At 40.1% G+C, this 16,321-nt stretch overlaps 1 protein-coding gene across 4 annotated transcripts in view; it reads left to right on the forward strand.

The window, feature by feature from the left end:
* The window catches only part of FAM189A1 (family with sequence similarity 189 member A1), a 414,937-nt gene that overhangs the window by 339,002 nt on the left and 59,614 nt on the right, over positions 1-16,321 (forward strand). For 3 of the 4 annotated variants that reach the window (XM_044980045.1, XM_044980043.1, XM_044980046.1), the window contains one exon: positions 10,885-10,992. The exons of the other annotated variant lie outside the window; for it this stretch is intronic. In XM_044980045.1, the coding sequence (XP_044835980.1) occupies positions 10,885-10,992 (108 nt within the window). The remainder of the gene's footprint in view (positions 1-10,884; positions 10,993-16,321) is intronic. 4 annotated transcript variants of the gene reach the window in all.

Here is a 16,321-nt window from a genome sequence, read left to right on the forward strand (position 1 = left end):
TTAGTCTTTTGGGCCACTTTGTAGCACTGGGAGCTCATATGAATTAGCCACCATGACTCTCAACTCCTTTTCAGAGTCACCACTTCCCAGGATAGTCTGCCATGCTGTAAGTATGTTGTTTGTTCCTAGATGTAGGACCACGTTTTAAAATCTGCTAATCCTGTGTCCCACTTGGGAACAAAACTGCAGTGATAGCAATACTCAAAAAGGCCATCTCCTTAGTTATGGGCCTTTTGCATCTGAAAAAGGAGTCCTTGGAAATATGGACATTCTTGCTTTGTGCCATAATTTCTGCCCCAAACATTTAATTTAACCCTAGAAAGCAATCTGAGTCACATTAAAAGAATTCAAAAAGAGGCAATGGAATATCAGGGTTGGAAGGGACCTCAAGAGGTCATCTAGTCTAACTCACTGCTCAAAGCAGGACCAATCCTCAGATTTTTGCCCTAGATCCTTAAATGGCCCCCTCAGGAATTGAGCTCTCAATCCTGGGTTTAGCAGGCCAATGCTCAAACTACTGAGCTACCCTTCCCACCTTGCAGAAGCCCTTGGCTACTTGGAATCAGCTACTCCTCCAGTGATCAGCTATTGTTCTAAAGGAGTTAGATATGAATAAAAATGAAGCACTGGTTTTTGTGAGGTCCTAGAATAATTCCCAAGGAAGACTCAGACAACTGAAAAATCCAGAATGGACAGCAACTTTTGGGTTATGTGCTGTTCCTGGAGTTTGCAGAGTGGGAGGGAGGAAGAAAGGGAATAATTTTAACCTTTTTCTTCCCTCTCTACATGTGCCAAGGGGTGGGTCATGGATGAAGGTGACTTATAGTATATTAGAAATCAAATGCTAATGAGTCATGTGAGATTTGTTCTACTGGTGTTTGACCTTTCTGTATGACCTGTACTTTTAGTGGCATCAGTGTCACTGTTGTACCATATTTTATATGCATCTCTTTATTCTGTAACCCGAGCTTCTGCTTTCTAGTTTTGAAAATATAAACTATGACAAAATAATGCTTTGTACTAAAAATAGATTTATAGCATTTATAGTGATCATCCTCTCTTTGGAGGGAGAGAATACAAAATTTATGACTCTGCACTTTGTTATGGGCTTTAGCCATCCATAATTATCTTTTTCTATAGAAAGAATTCCTAAAATCCAGATATAACTGGGCTATCCATTAGATATTTCAATCCATACTCTATAAGATGCCAATAGCAGGCAGTTGAATCATCTAGATTATTACTTAACTCAACAACAATAATAACAAAAACCTGTTGGTTGAATAAAACACTCTAGAGGTCTGACTCCCTAGTGCTTCTGAACTTGCATGCTTTTATAATTTTTGTCATCTGGCACCTTTCTGTGTTTTTCTTTAGAAGTAGTAATTGTACAGGCTCTGTTATGTTTTCTGTGTTTCATTTCTTTTCATAACTGGAATGAACTTTGCTTAACACGAGTTAACCTGAAGTTTGCCGAAAAATGAACACAGCCATCAATAATCTTCATAAACACAGTAAAGTATTTGTGAGTACAAGATTTATTTTGAGGCTCTCTTTTCCCCTATTAACAGCAATTTGGGGTTTATAGTATGCCTTTCTCTTTATCTTTTAGCAGATAAATAAAACACAGTGTGTGAGCCGCTGTCTGCTTTAGTAATTACTCCTGAGGGCCAAAAAAAGTAAAAATTCTGCGTACAGTATTTTAAAATTCTGCAAATTTTATTTGTCAAATAAATGTGGAGGCTCCAGCATGGCACTGGGGAGCACAGGCCATTGGCTGCACATCACTGTGCAGCTCCCCCACCCTCCTGGGACACGGTCTCAGCAGTGAGGCTGCGCCCAACCCTGATGCAGCGCAAAGACCGGGCCTGCCCCAGAAACACCCCAGGGAACTGCCTGTCCATGCCAGGTGCATCCAGTGTGGGCAGCCAGGCTCAGCAAGACAGGATCCAAGTGTGGAGGGGCTTAGTGTGGGGGGACCTATGTGTGGCAATCTGGGTGCAGGTGGCTCAGTGGGAGATATGGATGCACAGGGGATTGTTGAGGGGTTCTGGGTGCAAAGGTAATGGGACTCTGCAAGGGGGGTCCTGGTGAAGGTGGTTGGGGCTCAGCGGGGGGGGCTGGGTGTGGGGGGGGATAGAGCTTGGCAGGGGGGTTGGTGTGAGGGCCTCAGTGGGGGGACCAAATGCCTGGGGAGTGGGGCTCAGTGGAGTGGGGATCTGGGTTCAGAGGGTATGGGGCTCATTGCGGGGTGGAAGGTTCTGGCTCGACGGGAGGGTCTTGGTATGAGGGGGCCTGGATGTACGGGGGTTGGGTGGATGGGGGAGCAGCTCCCTCTACAGGGATCCCTTCCCCTGCAGTTGAGGAGTGATGGGTGCAGGAAGAGGGGGAGTTTGCAGAGCTTCCTGAAGCTGGGGTAGAAATCTGGGGGTGGGTTTGACCCGGCTCTGGATGCCATGCAGGGGAAGAGGAAGTCTCATCCTCCCCAGCCCAGGCGGGACTAGCAGCTGAGCCTGGGCTCAGGGTAGGAGCCAGCAGACGGGTCTTCCCCAGTTCCGCCCACTGCCCCATAGTGATTTACCTCTCTGCCAGCCCTGGGCACCTAAAACATATTGCTGGGGCAGGGTCACATGACCACTTTGTGGCTTCCCTGTCAAAGTCATTTTTCTGTGGGAAGCAAAGAAAACTATGAGGGACGTAAATACACAGTGGTGCAGAATTCCTCCAGGAGTAAGTAGTGCATTGGATAAATTGACTTAATTCCATTTTAGATGAAACATTTAAAAACCCATTATGTAAAACACCATGAGACTAGTGATCAACTCTAAAGGAGTTTCATATCTCCTGTTTTGAACGTAACGGAAAGTACTTTCTGCACAGTGCTGATGTGTGTGCTTTCAAAAGTCACTGCTGAAGCTGTACAAGTGCACAGGTGAGATCATTATAACGCCTGGAAAGAGAATTCTAAATAGGCAAACACAGCAGTGGGCCATGCAAAGTGCAACTGCACAGAACAGAACCAAACACTTTAGCTGAAAGAGGGGGAAACAAATATCTTCATGTTTTGTGTGTAAAACTAATTCACTTCATTAAGCATAAAGAAGCCTTTTCCTTTAGGAAGTGCATTATGTTTATAACACAGAAGGTGGCTTATATTCTGTTTTTGTGGGATGCTTTAAACAAACAGTTCTTTCCCTGTATTATATACAGTATTGTGTATGTAAATGCCTTGAGCAAAACAAGAGCCTCTTTGTTCTCATTTCAGTCACAGTGGAAAATGTGCTGGTGATTAAATGTGCAAGCTTGAAGGGACAGAGAGAAAACATTATTTATGTATGTAATTTACAGAACATTTCTCAAATCTGTTTTGAACCACTTAACTTTATAAATGATTGTAACAACATGTTTAATTATGTACATTAAGCATTCTTTATTGTATTTTTGTTTACAAGTAGAGTGTGTAACATTTTTTAAACAAGATATACCTACAAATACTTGAAATTTTTCATTCATTTTCAGAGGATTGCTTTTGTAATCATTTTACATACACTGTATAATATCAAACGGGAGACTAGTGAAAAAATTGTAGTCAGCCTTTACTGGGTCACTGACTCTGAAAGCCACCTCCTGATTCAGTCTTTTACGCTTTGCTCTGAAGCTCATTACAAATCACTTCTTGTAGCATATGCTGCATAACAACATTAAAAGTAATATGGAATCCCAAGAGCAGCATTAGAAAAATAGGAGTAGCATTCAGGTATTATGTCCTGCCATAAAAGGACAGACAAACCTTCAGTCAATGCATGGATTTCTCTGACCATCTCATTGTTTGAATCTTTTGACTAAAAATAAGTAATTTAAAAACAAACCGAAACATTTTACAATCCGCAATTCCCTCAGAAGAGAAACTGAAAATAAAAACTACAATGTTTACTTAAAATCTCAATGACCTTTTAAAGTGAGGTTTTCTGCTAAGAATGCTGCCTTAAAATCCCAGTCCTGATGTATGGTCAATGATATCACATCCAATTATAATGGGCTTGTAAAATAAGGTCAAGTGAACCACAGAAAAAAGGATTATTTTCTGCTTTTTGAGTGTAGAAGCAGGTTGCAGGTTTTTCAGTCTAGCCAGCACATTTCTCCTAGGCAGTACACTTTTATAATTCTCTTACCTATCTTAGAAATTTAAAAAATCCTCCTCCTTGTGCATTTTACAGTGGTATGACTGTAGAATACCTATGAGGCATTTTAGTTTCAGTATATTGTTTAAATGATGCACTCTCTTAAAACTACAAGGTAAAATTATAATTGTTGCATATTATCATAATCTGCTTATTTATGGAAGTGCCCAGTATGTGCTAGCCATTCTCCAAACAGTCAAAAAGGATGATCTGTACTCCAAGGAGCTCACAGTCTAAGGGTGGGCAGACAAACCTAACAATAACAACCCAGTTGCTCTTCTCTAACACCTTGAATTAATAAGCTCAAAGAATATAAAAAATAACTATTTAATGTTTGTTACCAATTTTATTTTACATTTCACTAAATTAGAACAATTAAATTAGATTGGGGTCTCATAACATACTAGTCCAGTCTTGGAGTTACAAAAAGTGATTGTGAATGTTTGACTCTAAAGCAACTATTTCTGTTGATTTTTTAAAAAAATATTTAAGGTATATGTGTTAATACTATATTTTGTATAAGCTTGTTTGTTTGTTTTTTTTTAAAAAGTGAAGTCCTCACTAATTATTTTGAAGTCCTTAGTAAAATTTCCTGTTGCCTTTTACTTCTGTTTTCCTTGGCTTAAATGGAACTTCCGCCTGACTCAGCAGAAACTGAAAATGGTCACTTGTAGAGAGATCCCCCCCACATCAACCTCCTCGAGCTAAGGCCAGTCAGGACCGCCTGTGCCTACTTCCTTCTGCTGATCAAAGGGCCACACACAAAAGTCCTAACAGACAACGTTGCCTGTATGTTCTACATAAATTGACAAAGGGGAGCCTGGTCTCCTTCCCTCTGTGCGGAGGTGATGAAACTATGGAACTGGTGTATCTCCCAACAGCGTCACACTGTCGGCAGCCTACCTCCCAGGTACGCAGAACTCAGTGGCAGAGTCTCAGTCGCAAATTCCCACACGACCACAAATGGGAACTAGAGCCAGTAGTACTTCACAATCCATTTAGGCAGTGGAGGACACCAGCCACAGACTTGTTCACCACTTCCCAGAACAAGAAATGTTCCAGCCCAGAAATAGGACAACACTCCCTAGGTGATGCTCTCCTCCTCCCTTGGGATGGGGATCTCCTTTACACCTTTCCCTTCCTTCCCCCTGCTATCAAAGGTCCTCCTGGAAATAAAAAGAGATTAAGTACAGGTCATTCTGATCATTCCTTTGTGGCCGAGACAGACTTGGTACCCTTACCTGTCACAGCTCGCGATGCACCCACCGATCTCTTTCCTACTGATTCCGCATTTCCTCTCACAGAACAGAGGACATACTCTATGTCCCAACCCAGCAATTCTCCATCTCAAGGTATGGCTCCTTCTTGGCTCAAACACCTACAGAGCTCCTATTTGACGGAAGCACAAGAGGTATTATTACACAGCAGAAAAATCCTCAGCACAATGTACCTACCTGCAAAAATGGTCCAGATTTCGGATTTGGTGTATGTCGGGGAGATTTGTTGGGACATCTGTGATTCTTACACACAACTTAGACTGTGCACTGGCCCTAAAAAGATTGGGGCTGTTTATAAGCTCTTTTAGAGTCCACCTAGCAGCTATAACAGCCTTCCACTATCTAGTAGGAGGGTACTCAGTTCTGTCACACAACTACCAGAAGGTTCCTTAAGGGTATAGTAAAACTCTTGCCACAAACTTGACTTCCCACTCCCACATGGGACTTAAACCTGGTACTAAAAGGACTGACCAGGCCTCCCTTCGAACCTATGGCCATCTGTTTGCTTACTTACCTCTCAATGAAAACAGCCTTCCTGATAGCAATTACTTTGGCCTGGAGAATAGGAGAAATAGTGTCTCTGAGGGCACATCCCCCCATATGGTATTATTTCAGGACAAGGTTATGCTAAGACCACATCCAAAATTTGTTCCTAAAGTAACCTCCCCGTTTCACATGAACCAGTTGATTCATCTTCCAACCTTCTGTCCTAAGCCTTACCGAGACAACAGAGACTATATCACATACCCTAGATATCAGAAGAGCCATAACCTTCTACCTGGACAGAACAAAGGCCTTAAAGAAGTCCCCCACTTTTCCTCTCCTTGGGGAAATATTCAAGGGCTCAGCAATATTGGCCCAAAGGCTTTTCAAGTGGGTCTCCAACTGTATCAGACAATGTCACCAAGTTAGCAATATGACCTCTCTGAATACTATTTGTACACACTCCACAAGGTCAATCTCCTCATCCGTCGCCTTTTTCAAGACTGTCCCAATCTCAGAGATCTGTAGAGCAGTGACATGGGCATTAGTCCACACCTTCGCAAAACATTATGTGATCACTAGGGAAGTCCGTCTCTGATGACATCTTCGGCTCCACAATACTGTCATCTGTAACTGACCCGACTGTGAAGTCCCAGGCCTCGAGAAGGGGTACTGCTGGGGGTCACCTACAATGGAACACTCATAGGGACACTACTCAAGAAAAAATTACTCACCTTGTGCAGTAATGATGGTTCTTCACGATGTGTGTCCTTATGGGTGCTTCCTTCTACTTTGGAGTTCTTATCAATGACTGTGGTACAGAAGAAACTGAGGAGATTAGACCATGTGTTCTGGCTAGCCTCATGGTAGGGCACAAGGAGAGACAGCACATGTGCTGGCCTAACAGACACTGCTACCAAAATTCTCTGATCAGCAGCACAGGGACACAAGCACACCTACTGTGGAGCACCCATACGGACACTCATCTCAAAGAACCATCGTTACTGCACAAGGTGAGTAACTTCTTTATCCGGTGACCTTTTCAGAGAGGAGGACAGTTTCTTGCAGTCATAGACCCCAGTTGAGCAAAGTACCTAAGCAGGTGCTGAGCTCAGTGGGTGAAATCCTTACCCCACTTCAGTCCCTTTATGCTGTGTAAAGGGCTGGAATGGCATGATAGGGGCACAGAACTGTGGTGATTCTGAGCAGTATTGTGGTCCCTAGAGCAGCCCAAGGAATCTGCTGTAAGTCATACAGGCTGTCTAAGTTTTGCCGGAGGCTTTTCCGGCCCCTGAAGATCAAAAGGGTGCAAAGATGGCTTAAAATTAAAGCCACCTTAACCTGCCCCCACCCCCTCTCCTGGGCTGCAAGTTCTGTGCTGCACCTCTTTTAGAGAGAGAGCACAGAATTTCACCCAGTAGGTTTTTAACACATACTTAGTTATGCATGTGTTTTAAGTGCTTTACTGAATCATGGCCTTAAGAAGTCAGCAAGACAGTTGTCCTGTACGGGATTTATTGTGGCTGCTTCTTGCTGCTGCTTTAATATTCCTGCTTCACCAAATCCTTTAGTACAAAGCTCAGCAGGTTTGATTTTGGGGTTTATGGGCAAACTGTTCAAATCTTGTTTGGTGATTTCTTTCTTTACAGGTGCCTGTATTCTATAGTAGGAGCTTTGTGAGGATCCAAGTCATACTGTGTGCTCTGCAAACCTTATTTGTGTTTTGCTATATTTGACTTGACCTGTCATTCATATCTTTACATTGATCTTTTAGACTTGGAGCTACTTCAGATTGAGAAGTCATTATTTGACATTCTTCATAGATGCTCCTTGTGCCTCCTCTTTTCTGAAATTTTGCTTTTGGGAGGGAGACAGACAGGGACTGAAATTTTCCCTCCCTACACATGCTATATTTTTTGCTCTCTGTTGCAGATTTGTACAGTGTTAAAGGATCAGAATAAGCAAGCAGTTTTGAAACAGCAGACTTTTCAATTTTTACCTACAGTTGGACAAAGAACAATGTTATTATTAGACCTTGTTGGAACTCTTTCAAAGAAATTTAATTTCTTTGAAATGAAATGTTTCACAGACATATCAATTTCAACTAAGTTTTGGGAGGGGTAGGGAGTAATTAGGATCATTAGGTGTGAAATGTGGGAGAGACACAGGTTCAAGTCCCTGCTCTGCCTGATTTAGAATGATCTAGGATTAAAAACTCTGCTCTCAATGAGGCCAAGTTCCACATCTCAGGCCAGTGCCTTAGTGACCAGGCTACCCACACACACATCCACTCTTTCTGAATCAAAAAGCTCAAGTTTCAGTTAGAAAATTGATATTTTCACATCATTCCATTTTAGCAAAAACATTCTAAAGGTTTTGGTTTTCTTTCAATGAAGAATGAAAACAAATTTTGAAATCTCAAAAGTTTCCATGAAACAGAATTGTCCTAGAACACCTCTGATTAATATTAGCTTTACTCATTACTGAATTTGTGACTTGAGCATAGGAGGTATTAATCTGCACATATGAATTAACAAGATTTTTGGGTTCCACCTGGACTATGGAACATAGTAACTATGGAGACTATCTTGATTCTATCACATCAGTTTTCACAATTATTTTTGCCTGTTTTTATTATTGCATGTCCAGACTTACAAGCCCATATTTTCAAAGCCTGGAGCTACTTTTTGCTCCAGTATGGGCAGTTTTGTACTGGCAATCTTTTATATGTGCAAATGATGGCATTTACTGAGTACTTTGATTTATGGTGTCACTCAGTTGTGAGGATGTCCACAAGACATCGGTTGCACCTGCAAATGACTGCAGGTACATTATGAAAGTCTGTTGCACACAGATGGTCAAATTTTGCTCTCATCTTCACCTGTGTAAATCTGAAGTCATTCCATTGGCTGATGGCGGGTCTCTTCTTTGTTAGAAAGCAGATTGCTGTGTGGGTAATGAAAGAGAGAGAAATTATTAAACTGGAAGTCAGTAATAGTAAGTTTTTAGAGATGATGATGTCAAATATAGTGTTCCATGAATATCTTGTGTATTCTTTGGAGTCTGCTGTGCGTTCTTCCTCACATTCTGAGTTTTCCTTCAGAATCCTTTTTAGTGAGTGATGTGTGGATTTCTGAATCCATGAACTGTACAGTTTATATTTCTGCCTGGGGATACAAATGACATATTTATTATTATTGTAATGTAGACTACTTTGGTGAACCTGTTCTAGAATTTTGTTGTGTACGAGATTTTCACTTGCATATGCTCCTCTGATGGCATCAAGTTTCTTGTTCCTGGTCATTGACATTCCTCTCCCTGTAAATCATATGTCTGTCTCTCTCCTGCTCATCACCTGGGCTCACCTATGAAGCCCAGGACTTTTACAATCTTTTCTTCTCCTTCTCTTTCTGTTTTTGTGCCACGTGCTCACCAGCTCAATATCTGCAGAGCCTCCCCAGTTTACCCCATTAAAGTATCCTGACACTCTTGATGTTTGTCAGTGCATCCTTTTGCTTGAACTAGTTCTCCTTCACTTCCATATTATGGGGAGGGGGAGGGAGACTGGCTCTCCTCCTGCCTTTCTGCTGTGGACCCAATTGATCCATTATTCCCCTGTGCCAGCCAGCTGGCTGAGAAGCCATCAAACAGCTGAGCAGAGCAGCAAGAACAGATCTGGCTCAGTGTATCTGTTAAGTGACTGGAACTTGCTGACCTATTTGCTGGATTTAGTGTGCTCCCCCCCGGGGTTGGCAGGTTTCCATTTTCAAATGCTGGTCACTTGGGGAGTATGTAATTAAGATGGCAAGGATAAATTTGCATCTATTGGTACTTTTGTTTCTGACTTGCTTCAGCAACAAGATCACAGTACCGGGTACATTGGTTTACAGCATGTAAGTTATTTAGCTATTGGAAGGGACAGAAATGTCATAGTTTTAAAGATAAAGACTTAGATTTTCCAGAATGTTCTTTACCCATTAAGTTCTATTGTGCCCTGTTTAACAGGGTTTTTTCCAAATATCCGCTGTGAACCACTTTCACCTCCTGGCCATTCAGTTCCTTACAAGCATCACTGTGCTTGCAACAATATAACCCAATATGTATATCAGCTGGGCAGCAACTGCACAATTAATAAATATGGAGAAAGTATATTAGCTTATTAATTTTGTGTTGATATTGTAAATCACAGTTATCTTTCTACAGTGTTAGATGCACTAAATGCAAAAGAAGTTGCTCTAAGAAATGGATACATTTTAAAAATTGTAAATGTGTTGGGCAAAATGGTGCTATTTTAATTTCAAGTATTTAAATCTGGGCAATATATTATTTAATTCTGTTTTTTTTCCTTTTAAATACAGCTACTAACTCAACACAAGGTAGCAGACCTAGATGGACTAATTTCATCTTTTGCCATCTTTCTGGGTTTCCCTCATGCTATTCCAGAGGTGCAAACTATCTGGAATAAGTGTGTACAACTCTTTATTCCTCACCAGTTTTTCTGCTGACATTTTTAAAAGCAAATAAAGTTCTAACTTGTATGTTTAAAATACTGAAAGCAATTAAACTGGCCAGCGTATTTCTAAAAATTAGAAGTCAGACTCATATTCTCTTTCTAGCAACAGTTATGTGTTGGATTTTGTACCCAAGAAAAGCTGTAGTAGTTTGTGTAACATCAGTGGAGTGTAGATCCAGAAACATTTAAAAAAAACATTTTTAGTCCTCAGATATCTCTCTGGATATAGTTTTATTTTTTGTTTTTAAAGTGTGTGTTTGGGATAAGAGAATGGGTTACATGCTGAGTGAATTGTACAAAGCTAATTAAGATTATATCAAATAGATAACAATTGACAGCATTTATTATCATATCTGCTAAAAATATTTGCAATCCTGTCATCTGTATCACCAAGATAAGAAGTGACATTCTGCTGTGTGTCTTTTCACAGGATCTGTTGTTCAGCGTGTGTGCTCTCAATATCATCTCCACAATTGTCTGTGCTTTGGCAACTGCAATGTGCTGCATGCAGATGGTTTCTTCTGACGTTTTGCAAATGGTGAGTGCATTTTAATGATAGTTATATTCTCTCTGTCAATATGTCTGTACGTTATATGCAGATATATTTACATGTATGTATTTATAATATATACATGGGGAGGTGTAAAGTCAATGATGGTTGATGTGATATAAAAGTTTTGTCTGGAAGATTTTGAAACTGCTAAGATGTGACCATTAACTTGACAAGTAACAAGTTCAGTTTTCAGCTATCACACTGTCTGTATAAGTAAGTTCTGGCGAATCTAGGCAGCTATCCATTAGTGTCTCAGCTGTAGTAGAGGGCATATACACAAAGCAGCAACTGCTGTATATTCAGTCATGCACTTTGGTATGCTGCACAGAGTTAGGAGGAAGGACTGGCACAACTAGTTACACAGGCGTAGTCCCGTTTAAGCTGGAAAAAATAACAATGAGTTTGAACTGATTACAGAAAGACAACCATGTGAGAGTGTAGGCCTCTGGCTGGTGCAAAATACCATTAGCTGCCATTTTACTGCATTTTAATCATGTCACATATGGATACAAAACATCTTTACAGTCAAATGTGCCAGCAACTGGTTACAAACTTGGTCAAAAGTTTTTGTGTGTATGGAGCCTTAAGTAATTGGTGGGGGAGAGTGGGGCGGTGGTGGTGGGATATATTTATTAGTAGGTGCAATGCAGTCATGGCTCCAAACATGCATATAAATGCAGTTTCTCATTGGTGCATAACATAAGTTGTGCATATGTGTGTGTTTATAAATAGACATGCAGTGCTTGTTCCATAATCCTTCTTTCGTGTCATAAACAGCATTGAGAAAGAGTTCTCTCATTTCAGTTCATGAGACAGTGTGTGTAAAATATTAATCAAAAGAAGATTTTTATCATATAGTGTATTTTGTACAGAACCATAGGTCTGTTTTTTTTCCTTTTCTGTAAATGATCTCAGCTGCAAGATGCCTGATAACTGAAGGTCCTGATCACAAAGGAGTTTTCTCACCTTTCAGTAATGAAAGGGAGAATAACTGATGCTCAGACCTGATAAGATCAGTCTGTCTAGCGTAACAATAATGTCATGCACCCAGGAGTGTAGTCATGAATATTCAGAGAAATTTAACTCATGATTGTTTTATGTCATTTAGCAGCACATTTCTCTGGAACAAAAACATACAGATGACAATGTTCCCACTGGAATATTAAAGTGCTTGGTTGCTCTTCTTTTCCCGATGGCCATGATTAGCCTGAAGATTATTCATTTCCCTACTCTCTGAACCACAATCAATACTTTTTCTTTCTGATCTCCTTTTCTGAAAAGCATGTACAAAAAAGATAGGAACTTAAATAGGAAATAAAATGAGTTAGCCTTGAAAATGTATTTATATTTCTCCCCCTTTTCTCACTTTCATTTTCTCTTGTTCTTTGTTCTCTCTGATTCTCCATTTTGAGTCTCTTTTTTCACCTTCTGTTCTGCACCTTGTTTCTGTTTTGTCTCTTCCCTTATATTTATCTTCCAATTCTACATGTTTTTTAGCTATCCCATATTTCTTTCTTCTCATAGCCTTAGACATCCTTCTTCTATTTTTCTTGCTTTCAGAGACAAGAGGTCCTGAAGAGTCTATCTTTCCTCTCCTCAAGGTATCCATATTTTTTCATATTTATCCCCGATATTTTTCCCTCTCTTCCTTTCCTTCAGCTTTCTGGGACCAGATCCCCAGCTAATGTAAATCAGCCTAGCTACACTGAAGTCACACTTTCTTACATTAGCTGAACATCTGGCCCAGAGGTTTTCTTTGCTTTTCATTGTCCTAACCCCAATGGTCCTGTTCACACACAAACTTTTAACCAAGTTTGTTTCTCCTCTTTCCTCCGTAGGCTCCCCAGTCTGATTCACTTCCTTGCTTACAAGTTCATTTCCCTGTTTCTGCTTCTTCTTCCTCCTCACTAAAGCACAACATATCCCTGTTGCCATCTTGTGACAGGAGGGTTTCACCTTGGCAGTGTTAAGATAGTAACATGGGGGAATGCTTGCAGTTGTAGATTAAAATTATTTAAATATTATAACATATTTCACTCAGTGCTCTGTTATTACTCCGTAGAATAGTTAGATCCTCCTCCTATGCCAATAGAATATACTACTACTTCATTACCATCCATAATCAGGCTGCAGGGAGCAATCCTGCACTGTTGTAAACTATACATAGTAAACTATATGGTCCAATATGTCTCTTCTATCTATGATTTTCTATTCTACATTAGTGTGTTCCTTGCCCCAAAAGTTAGCCAGATGGAAAGAACTTCTTATTTGTTATCAGGACTCCATAGTGGGCTTTGGATAACAGCTGTTGATAATGATGGTGGCTTTTTTAATCACATTATATAATTCTGTTGTAGTATCCAAATTTCCCTGTGAATGATGTAATTCCCATATGCTATAGGTGTTCTATTGCTTAGCAACACAGAGCTTAACAAATCTGCAGCTATGCTTCATGAATCATCTTCTTTCTTTATGGCTTGTGCATCCAATTGTTATCCAGATTCACATGTTGAAACTCACTGTATTTTATTGCATATAGACATTTACATTATGTACATTTGATGCACTGATCTTGGATGAGTTGTCCAGAAATGCTACACATTTGTACCAACCTTTAGGGTAAATTTGCCTGTGAATTTGAAGATCCTTAGTTGTTAAAAAAACAAACCTGTACTTTCAAGCCTTAAGGAAAATCTATTAATTCTACTTTTCTGCTAACAGCTCCCTCCTTGGAATCACAAGTCTAAAACCCATAGATTTTTGAATCACAGTAAACAGTTCTGCCATCTGTACCTAAAGGTATAAAACTGAACTGGCAGCTCCACATGAATTCATCAATATGAGCATAAATAAATGTGTTTCCAGTTGTTCTCACAGAGACTTTTTTTTTTTTACTGTCTAGACAAGGAAACTGATCACAAATAATTCTAAACTTAATTAACTACTTTGAGCATAAAGTTTAAGCTTTTTATTTGTTCCCATATGTATTGCAAGAATAAGCATGTGAAGTCAAAGACCTTGACGAAATGCATGGTGATTACACTTCCCTATATTATTCATCGCTTGGAGTCTAACAGTACCACCTTCTTGATATTTTTTTTCTAATCCAGTATTGCTGAACACAAGCTAGGCTCTCCTTGCTTTTTATGTATGCTCTTTTTAAATGTCACTTTTTTCATAGTCCTCATTTAATTTTACATTTGCTTATGATAGTCTTATAATTGATTGTGGGTGGTGTTCAAACACCACCTGTTTGTACAGTGCTGTTACTTACTTGTAAGCAATGTTTAAACTGTATATTTTAAATTACATTTAGAGCTCTGTTTTTAGCATTATCCCCCAACCCTTTTAAAATAATCCTCTCTCCAAATTCAAATTTCTTAGGGACAGATTTTGATACTCTTTGTCATCTAAGAATCCTGTGGCACCTTATAGACTAACAGACGTTTTGCAGCATGAGCTTTCGTGGGTGAATACCCACTTCTTCGGATGCAAGTGCATCCGACTTGCATCGGATCGACTTGCATCCGAAGAAGTGGGTATTCACCCACGAAAGCTCATGCTGCAAAACGTCTGTTAGTCTATAAGGTGCCACAGGATTCTTTGCTGCTTCTACAGAACCAGACTAACACGGCTACCCCTCTGATATTTGTCATCTAAAGTACTACCTTGCCCTGCAGGAAGCTGCGTATAAATCTTTAGGGCAGAGATCATCCTTCCATTACTTGTGGTACAGAGGCTAATAGAGTGAGGCCCAGTTCCTGACTGGGACCGCTTGATGCTACAAAATTCAAATAGTAAATAATAATAATCAAGGAATAAATGTACCAGAACCTTGGCCTTTGATTAGGATTAACCCCCCTTGTTTTATACTTCTAAAATTCTGCACATGGCCACCTTCAACATGACCTTGTCTGTTTGTTTGATGCTATATCACTGACTCAGTTTTCAATGCTATGTGTTGGATTCCAAACAAAAAGGCTTCCAACTGTGTACTGAGTAGTAGCTTCACCACCACCACAAAAACAAAGGAGCTGCTTGAGATCCTGATCTGTAAGTAAATTGTTCAAAAAATTAGCATAGCTTTCAAAAGAGGCAGCATGATGAAACATGCATGGGAGATTCAACTGATGATGCATGTGAACTTGTTTGATGTAGGAATGCATTTAATTTTTTAGCCCCATGGAAAATACTGACTCCTAAATAGAGCTATGTGGGAAATGGTTTTCCCATCCCACCAAAAATTTTGAGATTCCAAAAAGTGTCTCATTCTATTTTGGGGTGAAATTTCCCTGAAAAATGAGAGACACGCTCTAGAATAGCCAATTGCCCAGTGGTTAAGGCACTTACGTGGGACTAGGGAGACCAAAGTTCAAGTCTCTGCTCTAGCTATATAGCTCTAACCACCAGGATACGGTGTCATTCTCTCCGGCTCAGTGAATGCTTACTAAGGTGGACCACTCTGCTAGAAGAGTCTGAGAGAGCCGCTAGTTTGGTGGTTAGGGCACTCGTGGGGTGTGGCAGATGCTCAAGTTCCTGCCGTTAATTAGAGACTTGAACCTGGATCCCACATCCATGGTGATTGGCTATTCTGGGGTGGGTGTCTCTCTCATTTTAACCAGAAATTCCATCCTGGACCTGAGAAATCTTTCTAGATGAAAGTTTCATCAAATCTGATATATTTCTGCAAACAGGTGCCCATGAACAGTTCTTGTTTAAACGAAACAGCATTTTCAGATTAAAGTTTTCATCAGAAAATTCCCAATCAGATCTACTTCTAAATAAAATTGGCTGTTTAGTAAAATCTGCTGTCTGACTCATGATCATAAGGCAAGCAAAGACAGGCCCGGTATTTTTAACCCAAGAAATCCAGTATATTTCTGTGATTTCATTTGATTTTTTAAACCTAATAAAACCTAAAAATAAGTTTGCCTAATTATAATATATTGTGTTGCTTGATTTATTATCTGACAGCTTAATTAAAATAAATGCACTAGAACAATATCTACCCCTTACATTTTCAAAGCAGTTTACAAGGATTAACCTCCACAGCTCCCGTTGAAGTCCGTAGACACATGTAGTTAACATCCTGCACAGCACTCTTGGTAGTGTATGTACAGCATATGTTCTGTAATGATTTATATCTCAAATATACACATGGGTGGGGGTGGGGGGGGTCTCACACTTCACAGTTTTGGTAGGCCAGGTTTGTTGCACATACCACACCAGTGGCTTCTTGCATTCCTTCATCATCTCTGTTAGCTCCCATTCCCGTCTGTTTCAGCAACTCCTCCTGCCAGATATTCTGAGAGTC

This window comes from Mauremys mutica, chromosome 11 (assembly GCF_020497125.1).
Source record: "Mauremys mutica isolate MM-2020 ecotype Southern chromosome 11, ASM2049712v1, whole genome shotgun sequence".
Taxonomy (NCBI): Eukaryota; Metazoa; Chordata; order Testudines; family Geoemydidae; genus Mauremys; species Mauremys mutica.